Below are 21760 nucleotides of genomic sequence, written 5' to 3'. Positions count from 1 at the left end.
TTATTCCAGACTGTTGACAATGTTAATGATTTTTCTTTGAAAAATTACTCCAAGTTGTCGTATAGTGTTTGTGTGATTTTCTAGATCAGAGAGCTGGGGTTTGTCAATGAGTGTGCAACTGTACATCGTTTTGCTGGGGTTTGTCTCTTTTAGGATTTCGGTTCCATAAAAGTCACCCTTAGTGGCTTTAATGATATTGTAACTTAAATGTTGTCTTAATCTCATGGGCATACTTAGTTCTACTGCATTTTTCTATGTATTTACATTTTCTTTTGGGGTTTGTTAGTGTTTCATTATACCAGGTGGTTGACCGTCGTTTACATACTCTGATTTGTTTCAAAGGGAGAGTGGTAACAAGAGCATATTTGAGCCATTTTTCACAGATTGCCCATTGATATTCTATAAGCTTGTTACGCAAAGCTTAAAGGAGAGCTGTACGACCTAACTGTTTAGATAAGGATTACATTTTTAACTTGGTTTATTTGCATGCCAGTATCAAGTAGCTAATCACTGGGACTGTATACTGCAGATCAGCAGGTTTTTTTCCAAACGTGTAACACAACCATTCTAAATTGAACTTGAGAGCCTGTTGTGTCTTCAATCTCCACACAAATAAAGGCTCTTCATACAACACATACAAACAATTAGTAACTTTTAAGAACAGAGGAGCCATTAGGTAACATACCAGTGATGCACAAAACAAATTACAGTAAATTAGTTGCTTGCCTATATCATTGATTACTAGAAGTGTGATTTCTTACCTCCAGGCAATTTCGGTCAACAGTCACTTCCATCACACATTTCCCACTATTTGTAGATGAATAAAGACCCTGACTTGGGCGACCAAATAAATCTTCCTTTCTGGCATTTGGCTGAAAAACAAAATAGTATGATTTAAAAATGGAACATAACTGTTAAGAATATAAATATATGAGCTTTACGAGTTTCTTGTCACCTGCAATAGATGAGGCTGGTCTGCCAATGGGATTGCTTCAGCTAAGGGAACTTCAAAAGGATTAGGCGGTATACAACCAAGAAATGTCATAGAATCAGACCGACGAAAAAAAGGATGATTTTGTCCAGTCTCTGCAGAAAGGTTTTCGTCATCTTTGTCATTTATTGTGGAACCTAAACACCAGATACAAAAGTTTGTTAACACTGATGGTTTATTTGTGAAACACGGAGAGCATCAGAACAGTCCTGTTTTCATGCATTCAAGTTGAGATATTAGACAATAACAAATGTAAAATGACATCCATTAGCCAGGTAAGCATAAGCAAAATGTTAATTCAACTGCATGATGCTTGCATCCATTTGAGCAGAGAATTAAATACACATCATGCTGTCAAAGTAAATATCGAATTATGACTCAAAAATAAGGGAACCTATTCAACAGGAACTTCCTCTAAAAACCACCAAAGAACCTTTGCTATGACATTGAAAGATATAAAGCTGAAACATTACTCCAAAGATTTTCAAACGTCAGACCAATATGCAGTTCTGATTCTTCAAGGAAAAGACGAAATATTTGCTTACATGTTACTCTAATTCACCAGTGTTGGTACTTTTGTTAGATTGACATGCTTGGGTAAAGAATAGCCTAGTAGTAAGACATAAGCAGGAATGAGGCTCATCTCAGTGAAACATGTTACACTGCACTGTATGTCCAACTTCATGTTCTGATGTTGAATGAAACTCAAGGCAGTAGTGTTTTGTGACAATCTAGGTGGGATATCACGTGCAGCCTTACAAATATCTCCTGCAAATAGGGCAACAGTGGCTGTCACACGTTAAGATAAGTGGGTCTTTATTCTCTGGCATAGTGGTCTCCGGCCTTGGTCTAAGGTAAGATGATGCACGCTGTGATACACTTGGTAATGACATTCTTTGACAGACAAAAGTCCTATTTGGAATTGACAAACAGCTAAACTGACTTGTGAAAACCATTCGTCCTTTCAATATATATTTTCCAACTCGCTTTTATGTCCAAGGAATGCAGCGTTCTCTTTGATAGAGAATAGATCTGAGGGAAAAAAAAGTTTGTATGTTAATCTTCTTGTTTAGTTGGGAAGATAAAGGACATTTAGGTATGAAAGGAGGATTAGTGGATACAGTTACTGTGTTCTTTTCAAACTTACAGCAAGGAGGTTAAAAGCACAAAGCTTGAGGTCCATTATCATGATGCAGAAGATGGCCCTTTGTTTCAGGAGAAGACAGAACATCAGCAGAGAAATGAATCAAAGTTTCCAGTGACAGATTCCAAAGTTCTGTGAATCACAGCTGTGTGGCCGAGATGGAGAGATCATGATCAACTTGCACAGCTCTCATGAATTTGTGCAGCACACTCATAATGCATGGAATTGGTGGTAAAATGTAGGCATAAATTCATTATCAAGAAATCAAAAAGACTTGCACACTAGCCCTGGAATACAATCACCTGCTGGCAAAGGACTTGCATTTGAAGTTTTCTGTAGTCATGAAAAGATCCAGTGGGGTTTCGCCCAACCTCTGAAAGATGAGGCAACCCTCTTGTATCTTGCTTCCGTTTGTGGCATTTTATGTTTCCCCTGTTTTGACCTTTCACCTTGACATTCTCAATCCTGGGACACGCTCCACAGAGAACATGTTTCTAGGCATAAGAAACCTGAGCCAGAACAGCTGAGAGTTTTATGGCAGTATTGAAGATGATGTACTATGTTGTTTTGTGATCTAGTTAAGAGTGGTGTTGCTGCTTGTCCGGATTAGTGAGGTGTGTGTCGAGAAGGCTTTCAGTGCAAGCCTTTTACCCAGAGATTCATAATACTGATGTTCAGACTCTGCTCTTTTAAAGGACCAGAGTTTATTTGTAGATAGAAATGGGTACGCTACCGTTTGAGAGAGCATCCGCAGTGAGATGGACACGAGGGTGCATAACAAAGATCATGGCCCATGCAGATCTGTGTGGGGCATTGCTTCAAACATTACTAGAACCAGGTTATTGCCCAGGGCTGACGTTTGCTGCTGCAACTGCCGATCCAGCTATGCCTCAAGAACTCTATTTGCAGTTCAGAAGCATGACTAAAGAACAAGTTCCTACTTGTGTAGCAATATATCTGTAAGTGACATTAGTTAGTGATAGATTCCTTACCTTAGAATATCCCCAGGCGTCAGACTGGATTCAGAAAGTTTTTTTGTCAGCAGTACCACGGCGCAACGGTAGGCATTGTAGTATGGCTCCGCGTATGTCACTGGCGTCGTAGTCGCCGAGATGACGTCGCTGGAGCTACTTAGACGCGCCCGCACGTACATGACTTTCCGCGTCAGGAACACAGAGTCATGCAAGATACTGACCACTGGTGCATTGAAACTAGGGCCCTGAAAGGGATGACCTTAACCCTAGAAATCAATTCGCAGAACGGGGAGGATGGGTGGAAAAGGTGAGTAATGCCTTTGAGAAATCTATGAACAACAGGGGACTTGAAAAGAGAAGGCTGATCAGGGAGCCTGAGAAAGGCCGAGATCGCAGAGAGGTACCCTTAGATAGTGCCCAGAGCAGAGCCCTGCTGGGCCAAAGAAAGAAGGAACAAAAGGACCTCTGTAAGAGGGAGAGAAAGGGGATCCACAGCCTTTGCTGAGCACCATGCCACAAATGTGTTCCAACGGCAGGCGTATACCGATTTAGTGGAGGGACGCCTGACTGCCAGAATGACAACACAGACTTCAGAAGGCAAGTCAACGGGAATCAACTGTCGCCGCTCAATCTCCACACATGTAGGTGGAGGCTGGATAGGTTCGGGTGGAGGATCGTCCCCTGCTGCTGCGACAGAAGATCCTCCCGAAGAGGCAGTCGGATCGGGGGATCTACGCTCATACTGAGTAGCTCGGGATACCAAACTCTTTGAGCCCAGTCCGGTGCCATAAGCATGACTTGGGCCCGGTTGCGCCTGATCTTCTTCAGCACTCTGGGCAGAAGTGGTATAGGCGGAAAGGCATTCAATAGACCGTAGCTCCACTCGCGACGAAAAGCACCGCAGAAAATTCCAACGCACAGAACAGCTGACATTGCGCATTCTCGTCGGCTGCAAATAGATCTAACCAAGGCTCTCCCCATTATCAAAAGAGACCTTGCACCACCTCAGAGTGAAGATGACACTCATGATCCATCAGGCACCGGCGGCTGAGTTTGTCCGCCTTGGCGTTCAAAGAACCTGCCAGGTCTTGAACCGTCAATGAAATGCCTTGATGTTCCAGCCATGTCCAGAGGCGCAGAGTCTCCTGAGATAGGGTCCACAACCCCACCCCACCTGGTTTGTTGCAATACCACATGGCGGTGGTGTTGTCTGTGAACACCTGCACCACCTTCCCCTTGACAGAGGGAAGGAATGCCTTCCGTGCAAGAAGGATGGCCCCATTCTAGGAGGGACGCATCCGTCACCACTGTGTGCCCCGGTTGGGGAAGGAAGAGGGATCTGCCGTTGACCCAACACTGAACCGTGAGCCACAACTGCAATTGTTGTGCAGTGCCCTCCAAGATCTGGACATAGTCGGACAGGTTCCCCTGATGCTGCGCCCACTGGAACTTCAGGTCCCACTGCAAAGCCCGCATATGCCATCTGGCATGGTTGGTGAGCAGGATCAAGGATCCGCGGTCGGTCCCTTGAGCGACCCCTGGACCTCGAACGGCGCTGAGACAACTGCCTGGCTTCCAGCAGCTTTCGGGACCACTCCCGCAAAGCCTTCGGAGCCATGGCCAGACAGTCGGAACAATAACGGGAGACATGGTCGCACTCCAGATAGTAGACACAGACGCCATGGGGGTCGGCCACAGACATTGTACGGCGACAGGGCCCGCAGGACTTAAATCCAGGCATCCCTACGTGGCACCAGGAGTCAAAGACTCAAAAGAAATGGAGACAAAAGTCTCAAAACTTTTGTCAAAAAGTGACAGGGTGCGTGCTCTAACCGATCTGCTCTTGCTGGCGCAGAAAAAGAAAGAACTGACGCGCGCATTGGTGGCGCCTAAGTAGCCTCTGTGACGTCATCTCGGCACTTACGACGCCACCGACTGACGCAGAGCCACACAACGCCACCTACTGACGCGCAGGGGTGCTGCTGACTAACAACTTTCCGGCTCCAGTCTGACGCCTGGGGATATTCTAAGGTAAGGAATATATCACTAACGTGTCCCTTCGAGATAAAGAAGCACAGCAGTGATGGTGCCCAATCAATGACGTCTGGGAGAGCGATAAGCTTTGCTGCTTCGAAAATGTAGTGTTAGTCTACACTGCGTATTCTGTAGAGCCGTTAGCTCGAGTTACAGTGTTCATACGGCCGATCAAAAGGTCAGGCCACATCGAAGAGTGTGCATGCATTTTGTCACCACCATAACTATATATCTAACATGAAAATTTCTTAACCGCAATTTATGTGCAATGTCTTCTCAGTGATGACCTGTTTTTTTATTTATAGTGATTTGAAAGTTTTCAACTTAAAAAAACCATTGCAGGGGTTCCACCGTGTGTGTATGGAAAATAGTGGCCATGCGTTTCCATTGGAGGACATTTAGTTTTTATCTGTAAATTCTACTTATTCGCTATAGATTATTACAAGTCTTTTCTGGAAGCAATATTAGCCTCATCTTTATGCGCATCCGTACTGGTACGTTGAGGGCGCTAAAGATTTAATGTTTCACAGGTGAGCATATCAATATTGGTGCAGTCGGAGGAACCTGTACCTCAACAGTGCAAGGCATGATCAGAACAAGGGTGCAGACCAAAGTGAGGCATAACATTTTTTTTAATGTATATTATATTTATAGATGAATAAACAAAGAAGGCAAAGGGGAAATACACCAAGTATAGAAACAACTTTATAAAAAAGTCACAGGGTCATGACGACCTATTTGCGTGTTTTGTTGCTAGACGGGGTAACTTTTGATCGTGATAATTGCCCAGTGTGGAGGGGACTTCTATTTGTAGCCATGGAATATCATAGTTCAGGTCATCTCTATGAGTCTTCAACCGGTACCCTCACTGCTGTTCCCACTCGAGCAGTATTCTGCTGATGTCAGTTTCTGGTCTGTATCCTACAACCTCCAATATGGCCCACTACAGTTCAGTCTCCTTATGCTGTTTACTCAGGTAATGTTTTGTTAGGCCAGTAGATGTCTTCCTACATCTAATGGAGCTTCGAAGTTCATTAATTCTTAACCAAATCACAGGGGCAGGTGATCATGTATACCACGTTCTCAGTGTTGCAGTTGGTATGATGTCTTAAAACCTAAGGACGGTTAGTACCAATATTCACTTCTTCCTGTTTGGTAAAAGAGCATACTGAGCAGTCCCCACATGTTAAGTGTCCAACTACCGGTGGAAGGTCCCCTAGCGTTCTTGAAATCTTTGGTATGTTCTTCTCATTAGGGGTAGATGTGTGTATCAGCTTGTTCCTCAAGCTCATGCTGCGTTTAAAAGAAAACAGTGTCAATTTCCAAACAACACATGTTCTTTTAAGTATAGCCCAATTCTTGGAGATCATCCAGTTCACTTTATTGGATGCTGGTGTAAATTTTGTGACACACTTTAGCCTGTCCTCTATCTCCCTGGGGTAGGTTTCTAAAAGGGCCTCCCTGTTGTTACTAGGGGCCCATATTGTGCTTTCTTAACTACATTGGATATCTGCATGCCTTCAATCTATCGGCTAACCTATCTGCTTGTTCGTTGTAGGTAGCAGTGTCAAAGCAGTTGTGCCGAGTCTGTAAAAATTGTTCAAAAGGCAAATTTTCCTTCATCGACTTCGGGACTTTTCATGTCTGTAGGAAGGTAGATCCCGGACTATGGTTGCCCCCAACTTTTTGCCTGGTGTTTTGCTGGTTTTCTGACTTAGTTGACCTGGGGCCCTGCTATTCAGGACCCCAGGCCCACTGCTCTCTCTGTTAAAATGGATTCCATGTACCCTAGGTACATATCCAATTGGATACTGAGTCACCTTATCAGACCCTGTACAGTATACCTTAGGTATCCAGGGCATAGGTGTACCCAGGGCCTACCAGGGGCTGAAGCATGTATTATGCCACCCCTGGCTGGCCATCCAAAACTGACACAACTGGCTGCTTGACAGCTGGGGCAAGGTGGTGTAATCACCCCTTGCTTTAGATATAGTATACCTATATCTAACCCTAAAATGGACACACAGATCTCCTATCAGTCACTCCTATGGCAGGCCTTGACAATCCTGAAGGCAGAGTGCTTGGAATCGTGTGAGATAGTGCTCTGGCATGAGCTGAGCCTGTCTGCGGCTTTCGGGATCCATCCCTTAGCCGTTTCCATGATATCGCATACCATATACTCTTAAGTGCATTATAATCCTCGCGGTTATATGCCAACTCTGGTATCGCTTTATCAAAACATGTCGAGTAAGGTGTCATACGAATTGGAATACTAACCCCTCGCCAATTCTGGCGACGGGGTTAGCATTCCACCCTTCTAGAGGGACACGACATGTATGTAACCTGTAACCCCGGTTAAAGTCAAGCAGAGCCTTAGCTCCACAAAATGGATGCTGCCACCGAGACACAAGTCTGCCCTCCTGCTGCTGGGAGTCCTCCCAGAGCAGGAGGCAAGGACAAAGGGTTTCCTGCCAGGGGCGGTGCCAGCACCGTCCCAGACAGGATTTTGTGTATCCTAGGTAGGCAGGGCTTCAGAGGAAGGTGACTGCAAGTGGCACCCCGGTGCTCACTGTGCATAGGCCGGCTGAAACCAGTTCCAGGGGCACTCCAGCCCCTGGCCTGGGGAAAGCCCGCCAAAGGAGAGGGGTGTAACCACCCCCCTCCTGGTCCCACCCATAGGGCAGGACTTAGTCGCGTGCCAGCCCCCTTTTCCCAGATAAAGGTAGGAGCAGGCCCCCTTCCAAATTAGATCATCTTTGGAATCAAGACACGACTTTCTGCGAAAGGACATCAAGATTTCTTCTTCAAGATTCTCCCTTGTGACTAAGGAGTAGTCACCCTGCATCCGCAGGCACCATCCTAAGAACACTGCGGTCTGCTGTAAGTCCTTCCTCCGGAATCCGACTGCCCAGCTCGACAAGACCCGGCTTCCCTGGCACCTCCGACCTCTACTCACCTCTACAGCCAAGCTGAGAACCGTGAGTGCGACGAGACCTCAAGGGACCGACTATTGCCAAGACTGCACGACTTCTTCACAGCAAGCCCGCCGAGTAATCTCCTGGCGAGTGCTTTGGGGTCCGAGAAGCCCCAACCCTGAGCAGCTCCAGCACCGAAGAGCAGCCCCGCAGTATCTCCACGATCGGCGTGGGGCCCTTCTGCTTTTTGCTGCTCACCGCGTTGTTTGGCTACTAGCCCGCTGGCTTGTGGCCTTCTGAACGACGCCCGACGACATCACTGCTGCTGGTCTGGTTGCTCCAGACTGGCTCTTGCTCCCTTACCGAAGAGGAGCACCCCGGACCCTCCTGGTCCACTCAAGACGCCATTTTGAGTCCACCGCGTGGGCTTGAATTAGCCAAGGCTTTGTTGCCCAATCCTGGGTTCTTCGACGCCGACAGCTTCATCCATCGTGGGACAGCTCGCCTCTCCATCCTGGTCGCCGACAACGCCTCCTGGTCCGTGAGATCTGCAGAGCACAGCGTCGCCCACTCACCTAGTCGAGGTGACTACCATCCGGTGCCCTCCTGGTGCCCACTGACTACTGGCTAGTAGTCACGAACTTGGTCCCCTCTGCTTTCAGGTGTCATCCATCTTCCAGATCCAGGCTTGGATCAACTCGAACTCTCTTCACTGGTCGCCTGCCAGCATCTTTCTTCCAGGCTCCTGGTTCGTCTACGAGGATTCCCGACGTCTTTTGAGACCTATGCAGCTGCAGCCCCTGGGCTAGGTAACTTCGGCATTTCGGTGCCCCAGCATAGCCTCACTATCCAAGGGTCAGGATCCACTGTCGTTTTCTCCCTACCAGGTCGGGTTTGCCCGTGAACACTAACTTTAACTTTACTAGCTATCATAGACTTTGTCCCGCATCCCGCGTGAGAGTGCACGCTCTGCACCCGAGTCCCCTGGGCCTCCTAGAAGTAATCTAACGATTCCATAGTCAAGTCCTAGCGATTCCAAAGCCTATTAGTACTGTACTTACCTGCTAGTAATTTCGCATTCCACTTTTAGAGTATATGGCTTTCCGTGCCCCTCGGGCATTTGTATATACCGTGCTAACTTAAGTATTTTCGTAAGAGTTTTGTTGTGTGCCTAGCACCCTGTCCTCATAAAGAGTACAGGGCTGTTGTGATTCTAATAAATACACTGTTTATTTTCATAACACTTGTGTGGTGTCCTTTCACTGGGTGTTCAAGGGGTAATGTGATGGTAAAACAGCTGGCTTAACACGCCCTCTAGAGTCTTAGCCTTAGACTGCTCGTATCCATGCTACTAGGATAGCTGGTCTATAAGGTTGACTTACAACCAATCATCAATAAGGGTTGTTTGGACTGATATATAGTGATCACTAGAATAGTGAGCACTGCACATCAGGCCAACTTCTCACAATGTCCCTTGGTGATTATTTCATCTCCTGCCATACAGATGTGGAGGTCCAAAAAGGTAATTGATGTCCTATCAAAGGTGTGCATGAATTGTAAAAAAGGATCTCTGGTGTTCATCTAAATACCGAATTCAGCTTCCAAAGTCACATCACCACCCCAAATTATTAGGACATCATCAATGTACCTACGTCATAATCTGATGTTTCTTCAGTAAGGATTGGAACCATTATAATGCATTCCACTCGAACTGGTGGACATATAGGCATTACTTAATCAAGACGGGGGGAAGAGGAATTATGGTCCATTCGGTTCCCCTGATTCAATACTGAGGTAATCAAATTGGAAAGGACACTGGTATCTACCATAACCATTGGTTATTGTTTGACAACCCTCATAAACGCTTAGAATGTAACGTTGCGGTATATCTTTTTATCCGCCCCTTCTTTTGCGTTATGGCATAGTCATTGGGTTGTCAAAGGACGTGTTGTATGCCTGCCTCACCAGAGGCAACCTCTGGTAAGAGTAGAAGTGTCCAGGGATTTTAGGACAGCGGCTAAGCAAAAGGTAACTGGAGCAGTTACGAGGGGTATTTAAAACACAGTGTCTTACCAAACCAAATCTTTATTCTAAAAAGGTAGACACTAGTGACTAAAACTTATCAGTATATTTTTTATAATCGAGTTACTAGATTATAAATATGATCAAAATGTGGTCGACATGTTTCAGCTCACCTGGGCCCAGCCGGGTCTATGGAGCTTTCGTCAGGACAAAACAGGGGGATATATATAGTAGTATTTCATCAAAATGAGGGAAGAGGAATAGGTGTCCTATCTGTTCCCCATAACTAGGTAAGTTTCATCAAAAAGGATAGGACACTTGTAACCACTTACTCCAAGAGATATATTGAAATATGATGAAAAACCCTCATAAACGTTGTGTTTTACGAGAAGCGGTATATGTTGTTCTCCGCCCCACACAAACGTTATGGCAACAGTCATTGGGTTTTTGCATTCAGTATCTTGCCAGCCTCACCCGAGGCGATCTCTGGTTTTATCGTGGCAGTGTCCAGAGAAAGTTTGAGTGACCCCACTGAAGCTGAAAAAGTGAGTAAAATAGTTTCCAGGCGATACTGTATTTTATTCAAATCGCTGGTCCACTAATTAAAATGTACGGGTATGCTCTGGGGATAATTAGGAATCCTTAGCATAGGTCATTAGGACAGAAAAAACGTCAACATGTTTCTGCTCTCTTGGCCCGTGGGTCTAAGAGCATTCGTCAGGACAACAATAAACACACACAGTTAAAAGTATATTGTCACTATTTTGTGACAATAGTGGGTCTATACAACATAATAGTCTTACCCATGTAGGTTCTGAATAGTCACCTAGAGGATTAGAAAGGAAAAAGGGGGGGTGACAGGTGGCATTTTAACAGTTTTCTGTTAAAAAACGTGGTCATTAAGAACATGCATTGTGTTTTTTCAAAAGTTATACGCTCATGTTAGAGACATATGCAAGTTTTAGGAAACAAAACAACATAAATGACATCATGGCGAGTTAAATCAAGGAGTGGTGTATCAGCGGTACGTAGTGCACAAAAAGCTAAATCATTTGTGACATTGTATAACTATTTTTAAATCATACCTCTATTTAGGGTGTACACAGAATGAACCTGGATAGGGAAAACGGAAGTATTATGAAAATACTACTCGTACCGAGTGTTTGGTGCTCAATTACCTCATGTGAGGTCTTACCTTTAGGTAATTGTTACCAGGTCCCGTCAGGAGGTACGGACTTTAAGTCCCAGGCTATAAAGATACCAAGAGGGGGGTAATTGTGAGGTTGCTGTCTGCCGGTGGCATTGGGGCAGCGAGCGGTAGGGGAAACACTCACCCGCGTTGGAAGCGTGTTCCGCGTCTTGTGCTGGCTCTGCCTCCTGGACGCTGGGAGCACGCTTCCGATGGCGTTTTCTTCGTTATCGGCCATTGCGCTAGAAAGAGGACTGCTTTGCAAATGATCGAGTGACCTGATTAAACTCAAAATTAAGCGGTTTAACTTTCTTCAAGTGCAATAATTTTCATTTTAGCGTTAATAGGGGAAAGTGTTTGTAATTACCATAACGCTAGATGGGAAGCACAAAATTTGAATTTTTTTTTGAAAAAATGTGCAACTAATGTAAAGAAACGTTATCTCGTGTTGGACTTGCACTTAGATGTTGTATTTCAACGTGCAAAGTGGTGCCATGAGATTTCATCATTTAAACCATACTGATTCGTTTTCAGACGGTCAACCCAACGTTGTTCCTTTTCATACAGTACCTTTTCAACATTGGGTGTCCCTTCTGGTATTTTTTCGATGACAGTCCATCTCAAGTCCTCAATGCTGTGATTTTGCTCAACGAAATGGGAACAGAGTTTAGTGGTGTTCTTTTTTAGGCGAATATTACTTTTATGTTCCCCTATTCGTAATTTCACCTTCATGCAAGTCATCCCGATGTATTTCTTTTCACATGGACAGGTGACCATATAGATCACATGGGATGAATTGCAGTTGCTATGTTGTCTCTGTATCCAATTCAATGTGGGGGAAAGTTGTAATGTTTTTGAGCTGGTGGTTGATTTGCAGGCCAAACATGAACCACATGGGTAATGTCCTATTACAGGGGCCATGTGGGCATTCCTAATTGGTTTGGTTAGGATGACTTGTCTGGGGCGAGTATGGACCAACATATCACATAAGTTCTTGGTTCGTTTATTGGCAAAGCGTGGTTTTGGCCAGTTGTATTGTCCTGTATTTACAATGTGCCAGTTCTTCTGAATGAGTTTGTTTACTTGGTATGATGCTGGACCAAACGTAGTCACACAGGTCATGAGGTCCGCATTTTCTCTTTTTTCAAATGTAGTCAGTAGATTTTCTCTCGGTTGGTTCAGGGCTCTTTTTTGGCACTTTTTTATGGTTGATGTTTTATACTCCCTTTGTTGTAATCTGATGCTGAGATCCTTTGACTGGACAAGATAGTCAGTTTTTTGGCTACAATTTCTTTTGAGACGTAAAAACTGGCTGTATGGTAAATTGTCCCTTAATGGTTGGGGATGGTAACTTTTATAAGACAATAAACTGTTCTTGGCCGTTGGTTTTCTGAATGTTTTTGTCTCAATTTTGTTATCCTTCGAGTATATAGTCAGATCTAAAAAGTCAATGCTTTCTTTATCAGCTATATATGTAAATCGAAGCCAAGGATCGCGTGTGTTCAGCCACTCCACAAATAGTTTCAGGTCGTGGTTATTGTGCCAGATCAAAAGAACGTCATCGATATAACGTTTCCAGTAGAGTATACTGGAAACGTAAGGGTTGGTTTGTGTCAGTACGTGAAAAGAAGGCTACAGAACCCAATGCCTTGAACTACTGGCGGATGATAAATTCTATACTAGAATTGACACGGATCCTACACCTAGATTGAAAACGACTATCGCTATGATGGTGTATGAAGCCGAAACAAATGGCTGGGTAAGCAAGAAAGATGCGGATTTCTTACTGACAGACAATCCAAAAACTCCATACTTTTACTCGCTTCCCAAAACACACAAAAACAGAACACCACCACCAGGCCGCCCGATAGTTAGCGGCATAGGATCAGTACTAGAACCCCTCTCCAAATTTGCAGACCAATTCCTCCAGCCTCTGGTCAAAAAAACTCCTACGTATTTACAAGATACTAGAGATTTGTTAAATCAACTTAAAGACCAACCTTTTGACCCCACTACGATGCTTCTAGTGGGATTAGATATTGAATCCCTTTACACTAGTCTGCCCCAAAAAGAGACACTGGAAATGTTAGAGGATGTTCTCTTCATGGAAACTTGGGATTTTAGGACACCTAGACACTTTGTCCTAGAGTGTTGCCGGATGGCACTCACTGAGAACTACTTTGAATTTGAAGAACAGCTGTTCTTACAGAGTCACGGGACTTCAATGGGGAGTGCTTTTGCCCCCTCGGTGGCAGGACTCTACGTGAGCAACTTTGAAACTAATCACGTACTGACACAAACCAACCCTTACGTTTCCAGTATACTCTACTGGAAACGTTATATCGATGACGTTCTTTTGATCTGGCACAATAACCACGACCTGAAACTATTTGTGGAGTGGCTGAACACACGCGATCCTTGGCTTCGATTTACATATATAGCTGATAAAGAAAGCATTGACTTTTTAGATCTGACTATATACTCAAAGGATAACAAAATTGAGACAAAAACATTCAGAAAACCAACGGCCAAGAACAGTTTATTGTCTTATAAAAGTTACCACCCCCAACCATTAAGGGACAATTTACCATACAGCCAGTTTTTACGTCTCAAAAGAAATTGTAGCCAAAAAACGGACTATCTTGTCCAGTCAAAGGATCTCAGCATCAGATTACAACAAAGGGAGTATAAAACATCAACCATAAAAAAGTGCCAAAAAAGAGCCCTGAACCAACCGAGAGAAAATCTACTGACTACATTTGAAAAAAGAGAAAATGCGGACCTCATGACCTGTGTGACTACGTTTGGTCCAGCATCATACCAAGTAAACAAACTCATTCAGAAGAACTGGCACATTGTAAATACAGGACAATACAACTGGCCAAAACCACGCTTTGCCAATAAACGAACCAAGAACTTACGTGATATGTTGGTCCATACTCGCCCCAGACAAGTCATCCTAACCAAACCAATTAGGAATGCCCACATGGCCCCTGTAATAGGACATTACCCATGTGGTTCATGTTTGGCCTGCAAATCAACCACCAGCTCAAAAACATTACAACTTTCCCCCACATTGAATTGGACACAGAGACAACATAGCAACTGCAATTCATCCCATGTGATCTATATGGTCACCTGTCCATGTGAAAAGAAATACATCGGGATGACTTGCAGGAAGGTGAAATTACGAATAGGGGAACATAAAAGTAATATTTGCCTAAAAAAGAACACCACTAAACTCTGTTCCCATTTCGTTGAGCAAAATCACAGCATTGAGGACTTGAGATGGACTGTCATCGAAAAAATACCAGAAGGGACACCCAATGTTGAAAAGGTACTGTATGAAAAGGAACAACGTTGGGTTGACCGTCTGAAAACGAATCAGTATGGTTTAAATGATGAAATCTCATGGCACCACTTTGCACGTTGAAATACAACATCTAAGTGCAAGTCCAACACGAGATAACGTTTCTTTACATTAGTTGCACATTTTTTCAAAATTTTTTTCAAATTTTTTGCTTCCCATCTAGCGTTATGGTAATTACAAACACTTTCCCCTATTAACGCTAAAATGAAAATTATTGCACTTGAAGAAAGTTAAACCGCTTAATTTTGAGTTTAATCAGGTCACTCGATCATTTGCAAAGCAGTCCTCTTTCTAGCGCAATGGCCGATAACGAAGAAAACGCCATCGGAAGCGTGCTCCCAGCGTCCAGGAGGCAGAGCCAGCACAAGACGCGGAACGCGCTTCCAACGCGGGTGAGTGTTTCCCCTACCGCTCGCTGCCCCAATGCCACCGGCAGACAGCAACCTCACAATTACCCCCCTCTTGGTATCTTTATAGCCTGGGACTTAAAGTCCGTACCTCCTGACGGGACCTGGTAACAATTACCTAAAGGTAAGACCTCACATGAGGTAATTGAGCACCAAACACTCGGTACGAGTAGTATTTTCATAATACTTCCGTTTTCCCTATCCAGGTTCATTCTGTGTACACCCTAAATAGAGGTATGATTTAAAAATAGTTATACAATGTCACAAATGATTTAGCTTTTTGTGCACTACGTACCGCTGATACACCACTCCTTGATTTAACTCGCCATGATGTCATTTATGTTGTTTTGTTTCCTAAAACTTGCATATGTCTCTAACATGAGCGTATAACTTTTGAAAAAACACAATGCATGTTCTTAATGACCACGTTTTTTAACAGAAAACTGTTAAAATGCCACCTGTCACCCCCCCTTTTTCCTTTCTAATCCTCTAGGTGACTATTCAGAACCTACATGGGTAAGACTATTATGTTGTATAGACCCACTATTGTCACAAAATAGTGACAATATACTTTTAACTGTGTGTGTTTATTGTTGTCCTGACGAATGCTCTTAGACCCACGGGCCAAGAGAGCAGAAACATGTTGACGTTTTTTCTGTCCTAATGACCTATGCTAAGGATTCCTAATTATCCCCAGAGCATACCCTTACATTTTAATTAGTGGACCAGCGATTTGAATAAAATACAGTATCGCCTGGAAACTATTTTACTCACTTTTTCAGCTTCAGTGGGGTCACTCAAACTTTCTCTGGACACTGCCACGATAAAACCAGAGATCGCCTCGGGTGAGGCTGGCAAGATACTGAATGCAAAAACCCAATGACTGTTGCCATAACGTTTGTGTGGGGCGGAGAACAACATATACCGCTTCTCGTAAAACACAACGTTTATGAGGGTTTTTCATCATATTTCAATATATCTCTTGGAGTAAGTGGTTACAAGTGTCCTATCCTTTTTGATGAAACTGGATATATATAGTACTCACACGACTTGTGTAGTATTCAGAAAAATTTATTTGTGGAACTCTCAAGGGGTTTTCCTGCATGTAGTTGTTTTTGTGTATTTAGACACTCCACAGGTACCACATGGATAGTGACCTGTGACTGGGGTCATGGTTGCATCCCTGATGGTGGATATTGTTGGTCTTATTTTTGGGCGTGTATGAACAAGTGTGTCCCGAAGATTCTTGGTCCTTCTATTGGCGAACCTGGGTTTAGGCCAATTTAGGCTACCTGATGTAATAATCTGCCAGTTTTTTCTTATTAGTTTTTGTACTTCATAGGAGGCTGGGCAGAAAGTGGTGACACAGGTGACTAAATCCTTGATCAGTTCTTTTCGATGGATTTGTAGGAGACAGTCTCGTGGTTGATTAGACGCTCTCTTTTTGCATTTGGAATACTAAGGTATTTGTTTTCTTTTAAAGTTTTGTTTTCTTTTAATTTTTTGCGACCACAACTTCTTTTTGAATGTGTGCCTTTAATTCCTATTTAGTCAGGGGGTGAGGCCACATACGATCTGACACCATATTTCTTGCCAGACCCACTCTCGCAATGGCACAAGAAGCTTCTAACTTGCACACGAGGGTAAGACCGGCGTTTTTAGATGCCGAAGATGTCGTTTTCTATCACTCGTCAGCAAACAGGTATTTAACATAAGCTCTCGTTCTATATAGAACCAGAATCCTCATGCGACTCTTTGCGCCCTGAGGAAGAGAACCTCTAATATCACTAAGGTATTTGTTTTCTTTTAATTTTTTGCGACCACAACTTCTTTTTGAATGTGTGCCTTTAATTCCTATTTAGTCAGGGGGTGAGGCCACATACGATCTGACACCATATTTCTTGCCAGACCCACTCTCGCAATGGCGAGAGCACATGCCATCTATTACATAGAACGATAGATTCCCAATTAACTATCGGGGCATCGTCATACACCAGAATGCCGTCTGCCATTTCAGTCCGATGTTCACTCGAAGTTAAGATTTTAACTGCTTGTTCTCCAACTCCCTGTTTGTATGTTTGTTCCTATGTGCGATTAGTGACGCACCCCTTACAAGTACTCTCTGATCCTATTGATTGCTTGAATAGATAGATAAACTAAGAATTCTGTCTTGATACGTGCTATATGCCAATTATTGTTTACTGTTTGAAAATGCACAGTATGTCTCTCGATGCTTATTTCTCTTTCCTACATGCAGGAAAACCCCTTGAGAGTTCCACAAATAAATTTTTCTGAATACTACACAAGTCGTGTGAGTACTATATCCCCCTGTTTTGTCCTGACGAAAGCTCCATAGACCCGGCTGGGCCCAGGTGAGCTGAAACATGTCGACCACATTTTGATCATATTTATAATCTAGTAACTCGATTATAAAAAATATACTGATAAGTTTTAGTCACTAGTGTCTACCTTTTTAGAATAAAGATTTGGTTTGGTAAGACACTGTGTTTTAAAGTACCCCTCGTAACTGCTCCAGTTACCTTTTGCTTAGCCGCTGTCCTAAAATCCCTGGACACTTCTACTCTTACCAGAGGTTGCCTCTGGTGAGGCAGGCATACAACACGTCCTTTGACAACCCAATGACTATGCCATAACGCAAAAGAAGGGGCGGATAAAAAGATATACCGCAACGTTACATTCTAAGCGTTTATGAGGGTTGTCAAACAATAACCAATGGTTATGGTAGATACCAGTGTCCTTTCCAATTTGATTACCTCAGGACATATAGGCATGCCAGACTTGAGGCAAAGGTACTGCCCAAAGAAGTGCCCTTCACCTGATGGTATATGGTACCTTCATATTTAAAAAAGTTTTCAGTAAGGGCTATTCTCGCACAATGCAGTACAAATTTAGTAGATGTAATAGTGTCAATCACTGAGGCTCTGAGAATATTCTCAATGTCTGTTCTTGTGGTATAGGTGTATATAAGGCCTCCAAGACTATTGTCATTAAGATATCCACATAGCAATCAATACTCAAGGAATTAAGAAGACAGAGCACCTCTTTGGTATCTTTGTTACGAGGACATCTTTTTTTTTTACTAAGTGGTCTTAGAAACCAGTCACAGAATTTCGACAAAGATTCAAGGATGGAGTTGATCCCCAAAACATTGGGATGTCCTGGCGGAGGGAATTAGTTATAATGTAGTTTTGCCAAGGTATAAAACGGCGCCAACCTTGGCGTTTTTGATGTGAGGAATCTAGCTTTCTGTATGGTGATCCAGCCCATATTTAGGGCTTCTTCAACCATAATTTGTATTTCGTTGGGGAGTCGTAAAGTTGGACCCTCATCCAGAACCTCATAACTGTTTCTGTCTGACATAAACCTTCTACATGTCAGCTGTAAGGATGACTTTGCCCCCCCCCCCTTATCATCAGGTTTGATGACTATGAATATGTCACGCCTCTTCCCCAGGATTTCAAGGGCCTCCCTTTCTCTGAATGACAAGTTGTCGAAGGTGTTAATTCACATCTGGTAACAGCTTCTTCTTTAAAGGGTTGTACAGCCGCAGGGGTCATATGTGTGGGTGGTAAAAAGATTGAGTCCATCTTCAGGCCCGTGTTTTTTTATCTTGATGTCTTCTTCGAGTGGCTCGTTGAAAAAAGCTTTGAGTCTCGGTTTTCTAATGCGCTTTGCTACTTCAATTCTCAGTTAGAACTTATCCACATTGGGAGTTGTACAACACCCAGTCCCTTGTTAAAGACTTCTAGCTCAATTTCTATGATATCCAGTGTGCTAAGCTGGGGAGAGAATGTGGCCTAACGGCTAGGGCGGTCGACCTCGGAGCTGATGAACTAGGTTCGCGTCTCGGCAGGGACTCTCAACATTCTGTGATTCTAGGCAAATCACTTAATCGACATGTGCCTATCAAAAATGAATGTGTCCGTCTGGCGCTCATGTAAAGCGCTGCTACCTCCGGGTCTAGTTCGCGCTATATAAAACTCTGCAAAAAAAAAAAAAAATGGACTACCAGGGAATACCTCTATTGCCTGTTGTTCCAGTGGTGCCCTAGTCGCCTCTACTATGGTGCATTCCTGCTCGGGCCCGCCCAGTTGGTGTCCTTGGACATACTTGGCACGTCTTGTTATTAACCATCCCTCTTCCACCAAAGAATAAAGACGAGGAAGGTTTGGATGGCAGGTGGTAGGGATTTTAATTGGACACTCTTTTCTCTTGGTTCCGTTCTAATGGCTCACTCACAGCCCTGAATGAGGGGCTCGCTTGCCATTAGAGGATGCTTTGGCTCACATCGGATGGCCAATGATGTAGCATGATTCCCGATTATTTTTCATACATATTTTTTGTAACGTTCATAGAACTGGAGGAGTGGGATTTGCCCGTTAGTCGATGTACACTCTTGATACCAGAATTCAACCCTTGATGAGAGAATTCCTACATGGCAGGTTGTTCGAGTTCAGAATTAGGGCTCGAGTAACAGAGGCACATTTATTTCTTTATATAGTGGACCAAAAAGAGGTACACTGTGTAAAAGGTCAAGGCAAACTCCAAAGGAATTACAGATGCACAAATTACACCGCAAATGCTCTCTTTTGTGGTAGTATGGGAGAGTAGTTAGGCATATCAGAGGGTAGTGCTAAGCATTTATCATACACACACACACAAAGGCAGTGAGACATCTACTCACTAAAGAAATCCAACACCAAATTATAATAACACGGGGGCGCTAGAGGGCGCGCAGCAAGATGGCCGCACTACTGTGAGGCTCTGCATGACCGAGACACTATGCGACCAAAATCCGTGACATCCTGCCTGCGCTCCTGCAATCACCTGGAGGCTGGAATATGTTCCTGATCTGCCCCTGTGCCGCTTGAGATTAATTGTGGCGCCTGAAGCCCAACTTTTGCGGTATTTCAAGACCTCCGGCTGCCCTTGTGACCGGGCCTATTTGCAGCAACTGCGGGACTCCTGTGGGCGAGGCAGTGTGGGTTCCCCAAATCACCTGCGCGCCCCCCTCCTGCTAACGAGGGGTGCCGCACCTGCTGGGACAATAGCGGTTTGACTGCAGACCTCCCGCTGCTGGACCAGGAGGTGTTCCTGGGGCCTTTCCATCCTGCGCGAACGTGGCCCTCCAGGAGTGAGAGGAACCGCGACTGCTGAAATACCCGGGGGCCTGCGGGGACGGCAACCGGAAGCATTCCTGGGGACTTCCCGGCCCTGCGGTGCAAGAGAACCCCTCCCAGCAGGACAGAGGGTGCCGAATCCCTGGGGGGGGGGATAGGTGCGCGCCGCCCGTGGAGCCATTGCAGTATTTAGTCATCCTGATTTGTGTTGGAGTGGCGGCTGCCTTCTTCCCTGCTTGCTGCTGCTACGCTGGCCTGCGACTTCTCCTAGCTCTCCCTGGCGGCGCAGGGCACGTCCTGGTGCAGTTTCTGAGAGGACGGTGTCGGGCTGTACCGATTCTAGCGCCTCATACTTGACCACACATAGCTGGACATCCCTCTGTCCCCTTCTCGTCCCTGCTGCATATTGGTTGCTGTGAGGCCTATTATACCTGGAGCCGGTGTTGCTGGTCCCAAATGCCACATTGCCACATACCTAGCTAAGACCAGATTCTGAGCCGTCTGGCTAGGCAGCTATCTGAATATATTAGTGACCGCAGTGAGTGAACTGACCTTGGGAGGTTCTGGTGGGACCTACATCCCTACGGGGGCCACACGAGGGGCTGCGCTGATTTTCATTCCTTGGTACGTAATAGTGGGACTCACAGAGACGCACAAGTTACTACTTGTGTAACGATATATCTGTAAGAGACATTAGTTAGTATTAGATTCCTTACCTTAGAATATCCCCAGGCGTCAGACTGGATCCGGAAACTTTTGCGTAGCAGTACCCTTGCGCGTCGGTAGGCGTCGTCTGCGGCTCCGCGTCCGTCGTCGGCGCCGTGATGACGTCGCCGGCGTACTTAGACGCCGCCTCCGCGTGCTGACGTCAGTTCTTAGACACAGCTTTTCCGCGCCAGAAACGCAGAGCCATGTCAAAAAACCAACACTGGTACCATTGAAACTAGGGCCCTGAAAGGGGTTAACCCTAACCCTAGATATCGGTTCGCAGAACGGGGAGGATGGGTGGGTCGGTAAGGAATCTAATACTAACTAATGTCTCTTACAGATATATCGTTACACAAGTAGTAACTTGTGCATCTGAAAGAGACACGTTAGTATTAGATTCCTTACCTTAGAATAGATACCCCAGCAATACCAACCCCGGTGGTGGGTCTGCGAACCAATTGTCACACCAGAAAGTCCTGGAGGACAGAACGGCAAAAGAAGCCATCCCTCCGGACTTGGCTGTCCAGGCAGTAGTGCCTTGCAAACGTGTGCAGCGATGCCCACGTAGCTGCCTGACAGATGTCTTGTAAGGGCACTCCCCGGCCCAGGGCAGTGGTAGTCGCCGTGGCTCGGGTAGAGTGAGCCCGCAATCCAACAGGGGGCTCCTTTTTAGCCAAGGAGTAGCATGCCTGGATACACAAGATGATCCACCGTGAGATGGTCCTCTTGTGCACCGCTTTCCCCTTCTTCGCGCCCACGTAACCAACAAAGAGTTGGTCATCCACCCAGAACTGGCGTGTGCGATCCAAGTAAAATGAGAGCGCACGTTTTGGGTCCAGACGGTGGAGCCGCTCTTCCTCTTTAG

The 21760-nt window shown here is 44.9% G+C and overlaps 1 protein-coding gene across 19 annotated transcripts in view; it reads right to left on the bottom strand.

The window, feature by feature from the left end:
* The window catches only part of UBR5 (ubiquitin protein ligase E3 component n-recognin 5), a 2132574-nt gene that overhangs the window by 659546 nt on the left and 1451268 nt on the right, over positions 1 to 21760 (bottom strand). For all 19 annotated transcript variants that reach the window (XM_078686916.1, XM_078686920.1, XM_078686919.1 and 16 more), the window contains 2 exons: positions 956 to 1128; positions 762 to 872 (listed from right to left, as the gene is read on the bottom strand). In XM_078686916.1, coding sequence (XP_078543042.1) covers positions 762 to 872; positions 956 to 1128 — 284 coding nt within the window. The remainder of the gene's footprint in view (positions 1 to 761; positions 873 to 955; positions 1129 to 21760) is intronic.

The sequence above is a fragment of the Lissotriton helveticus genome, chromosome 4_1, assembly GCF_964261635.1.
Source record: "Lissotriton helveticus chromosome 4_1, aLisHel1.1, whole genome shotgun sequence".
NCBI lineage: Eukaryota > Metazoa > Chordata > Amphibia > Caudata > Salamandridae > Lissotriton > Lissotriton helveticus.
Note: the sequence above shows the minus strand (reverse complement) of the source record. Positions and strands in the feature narration are given on the sequence as shown.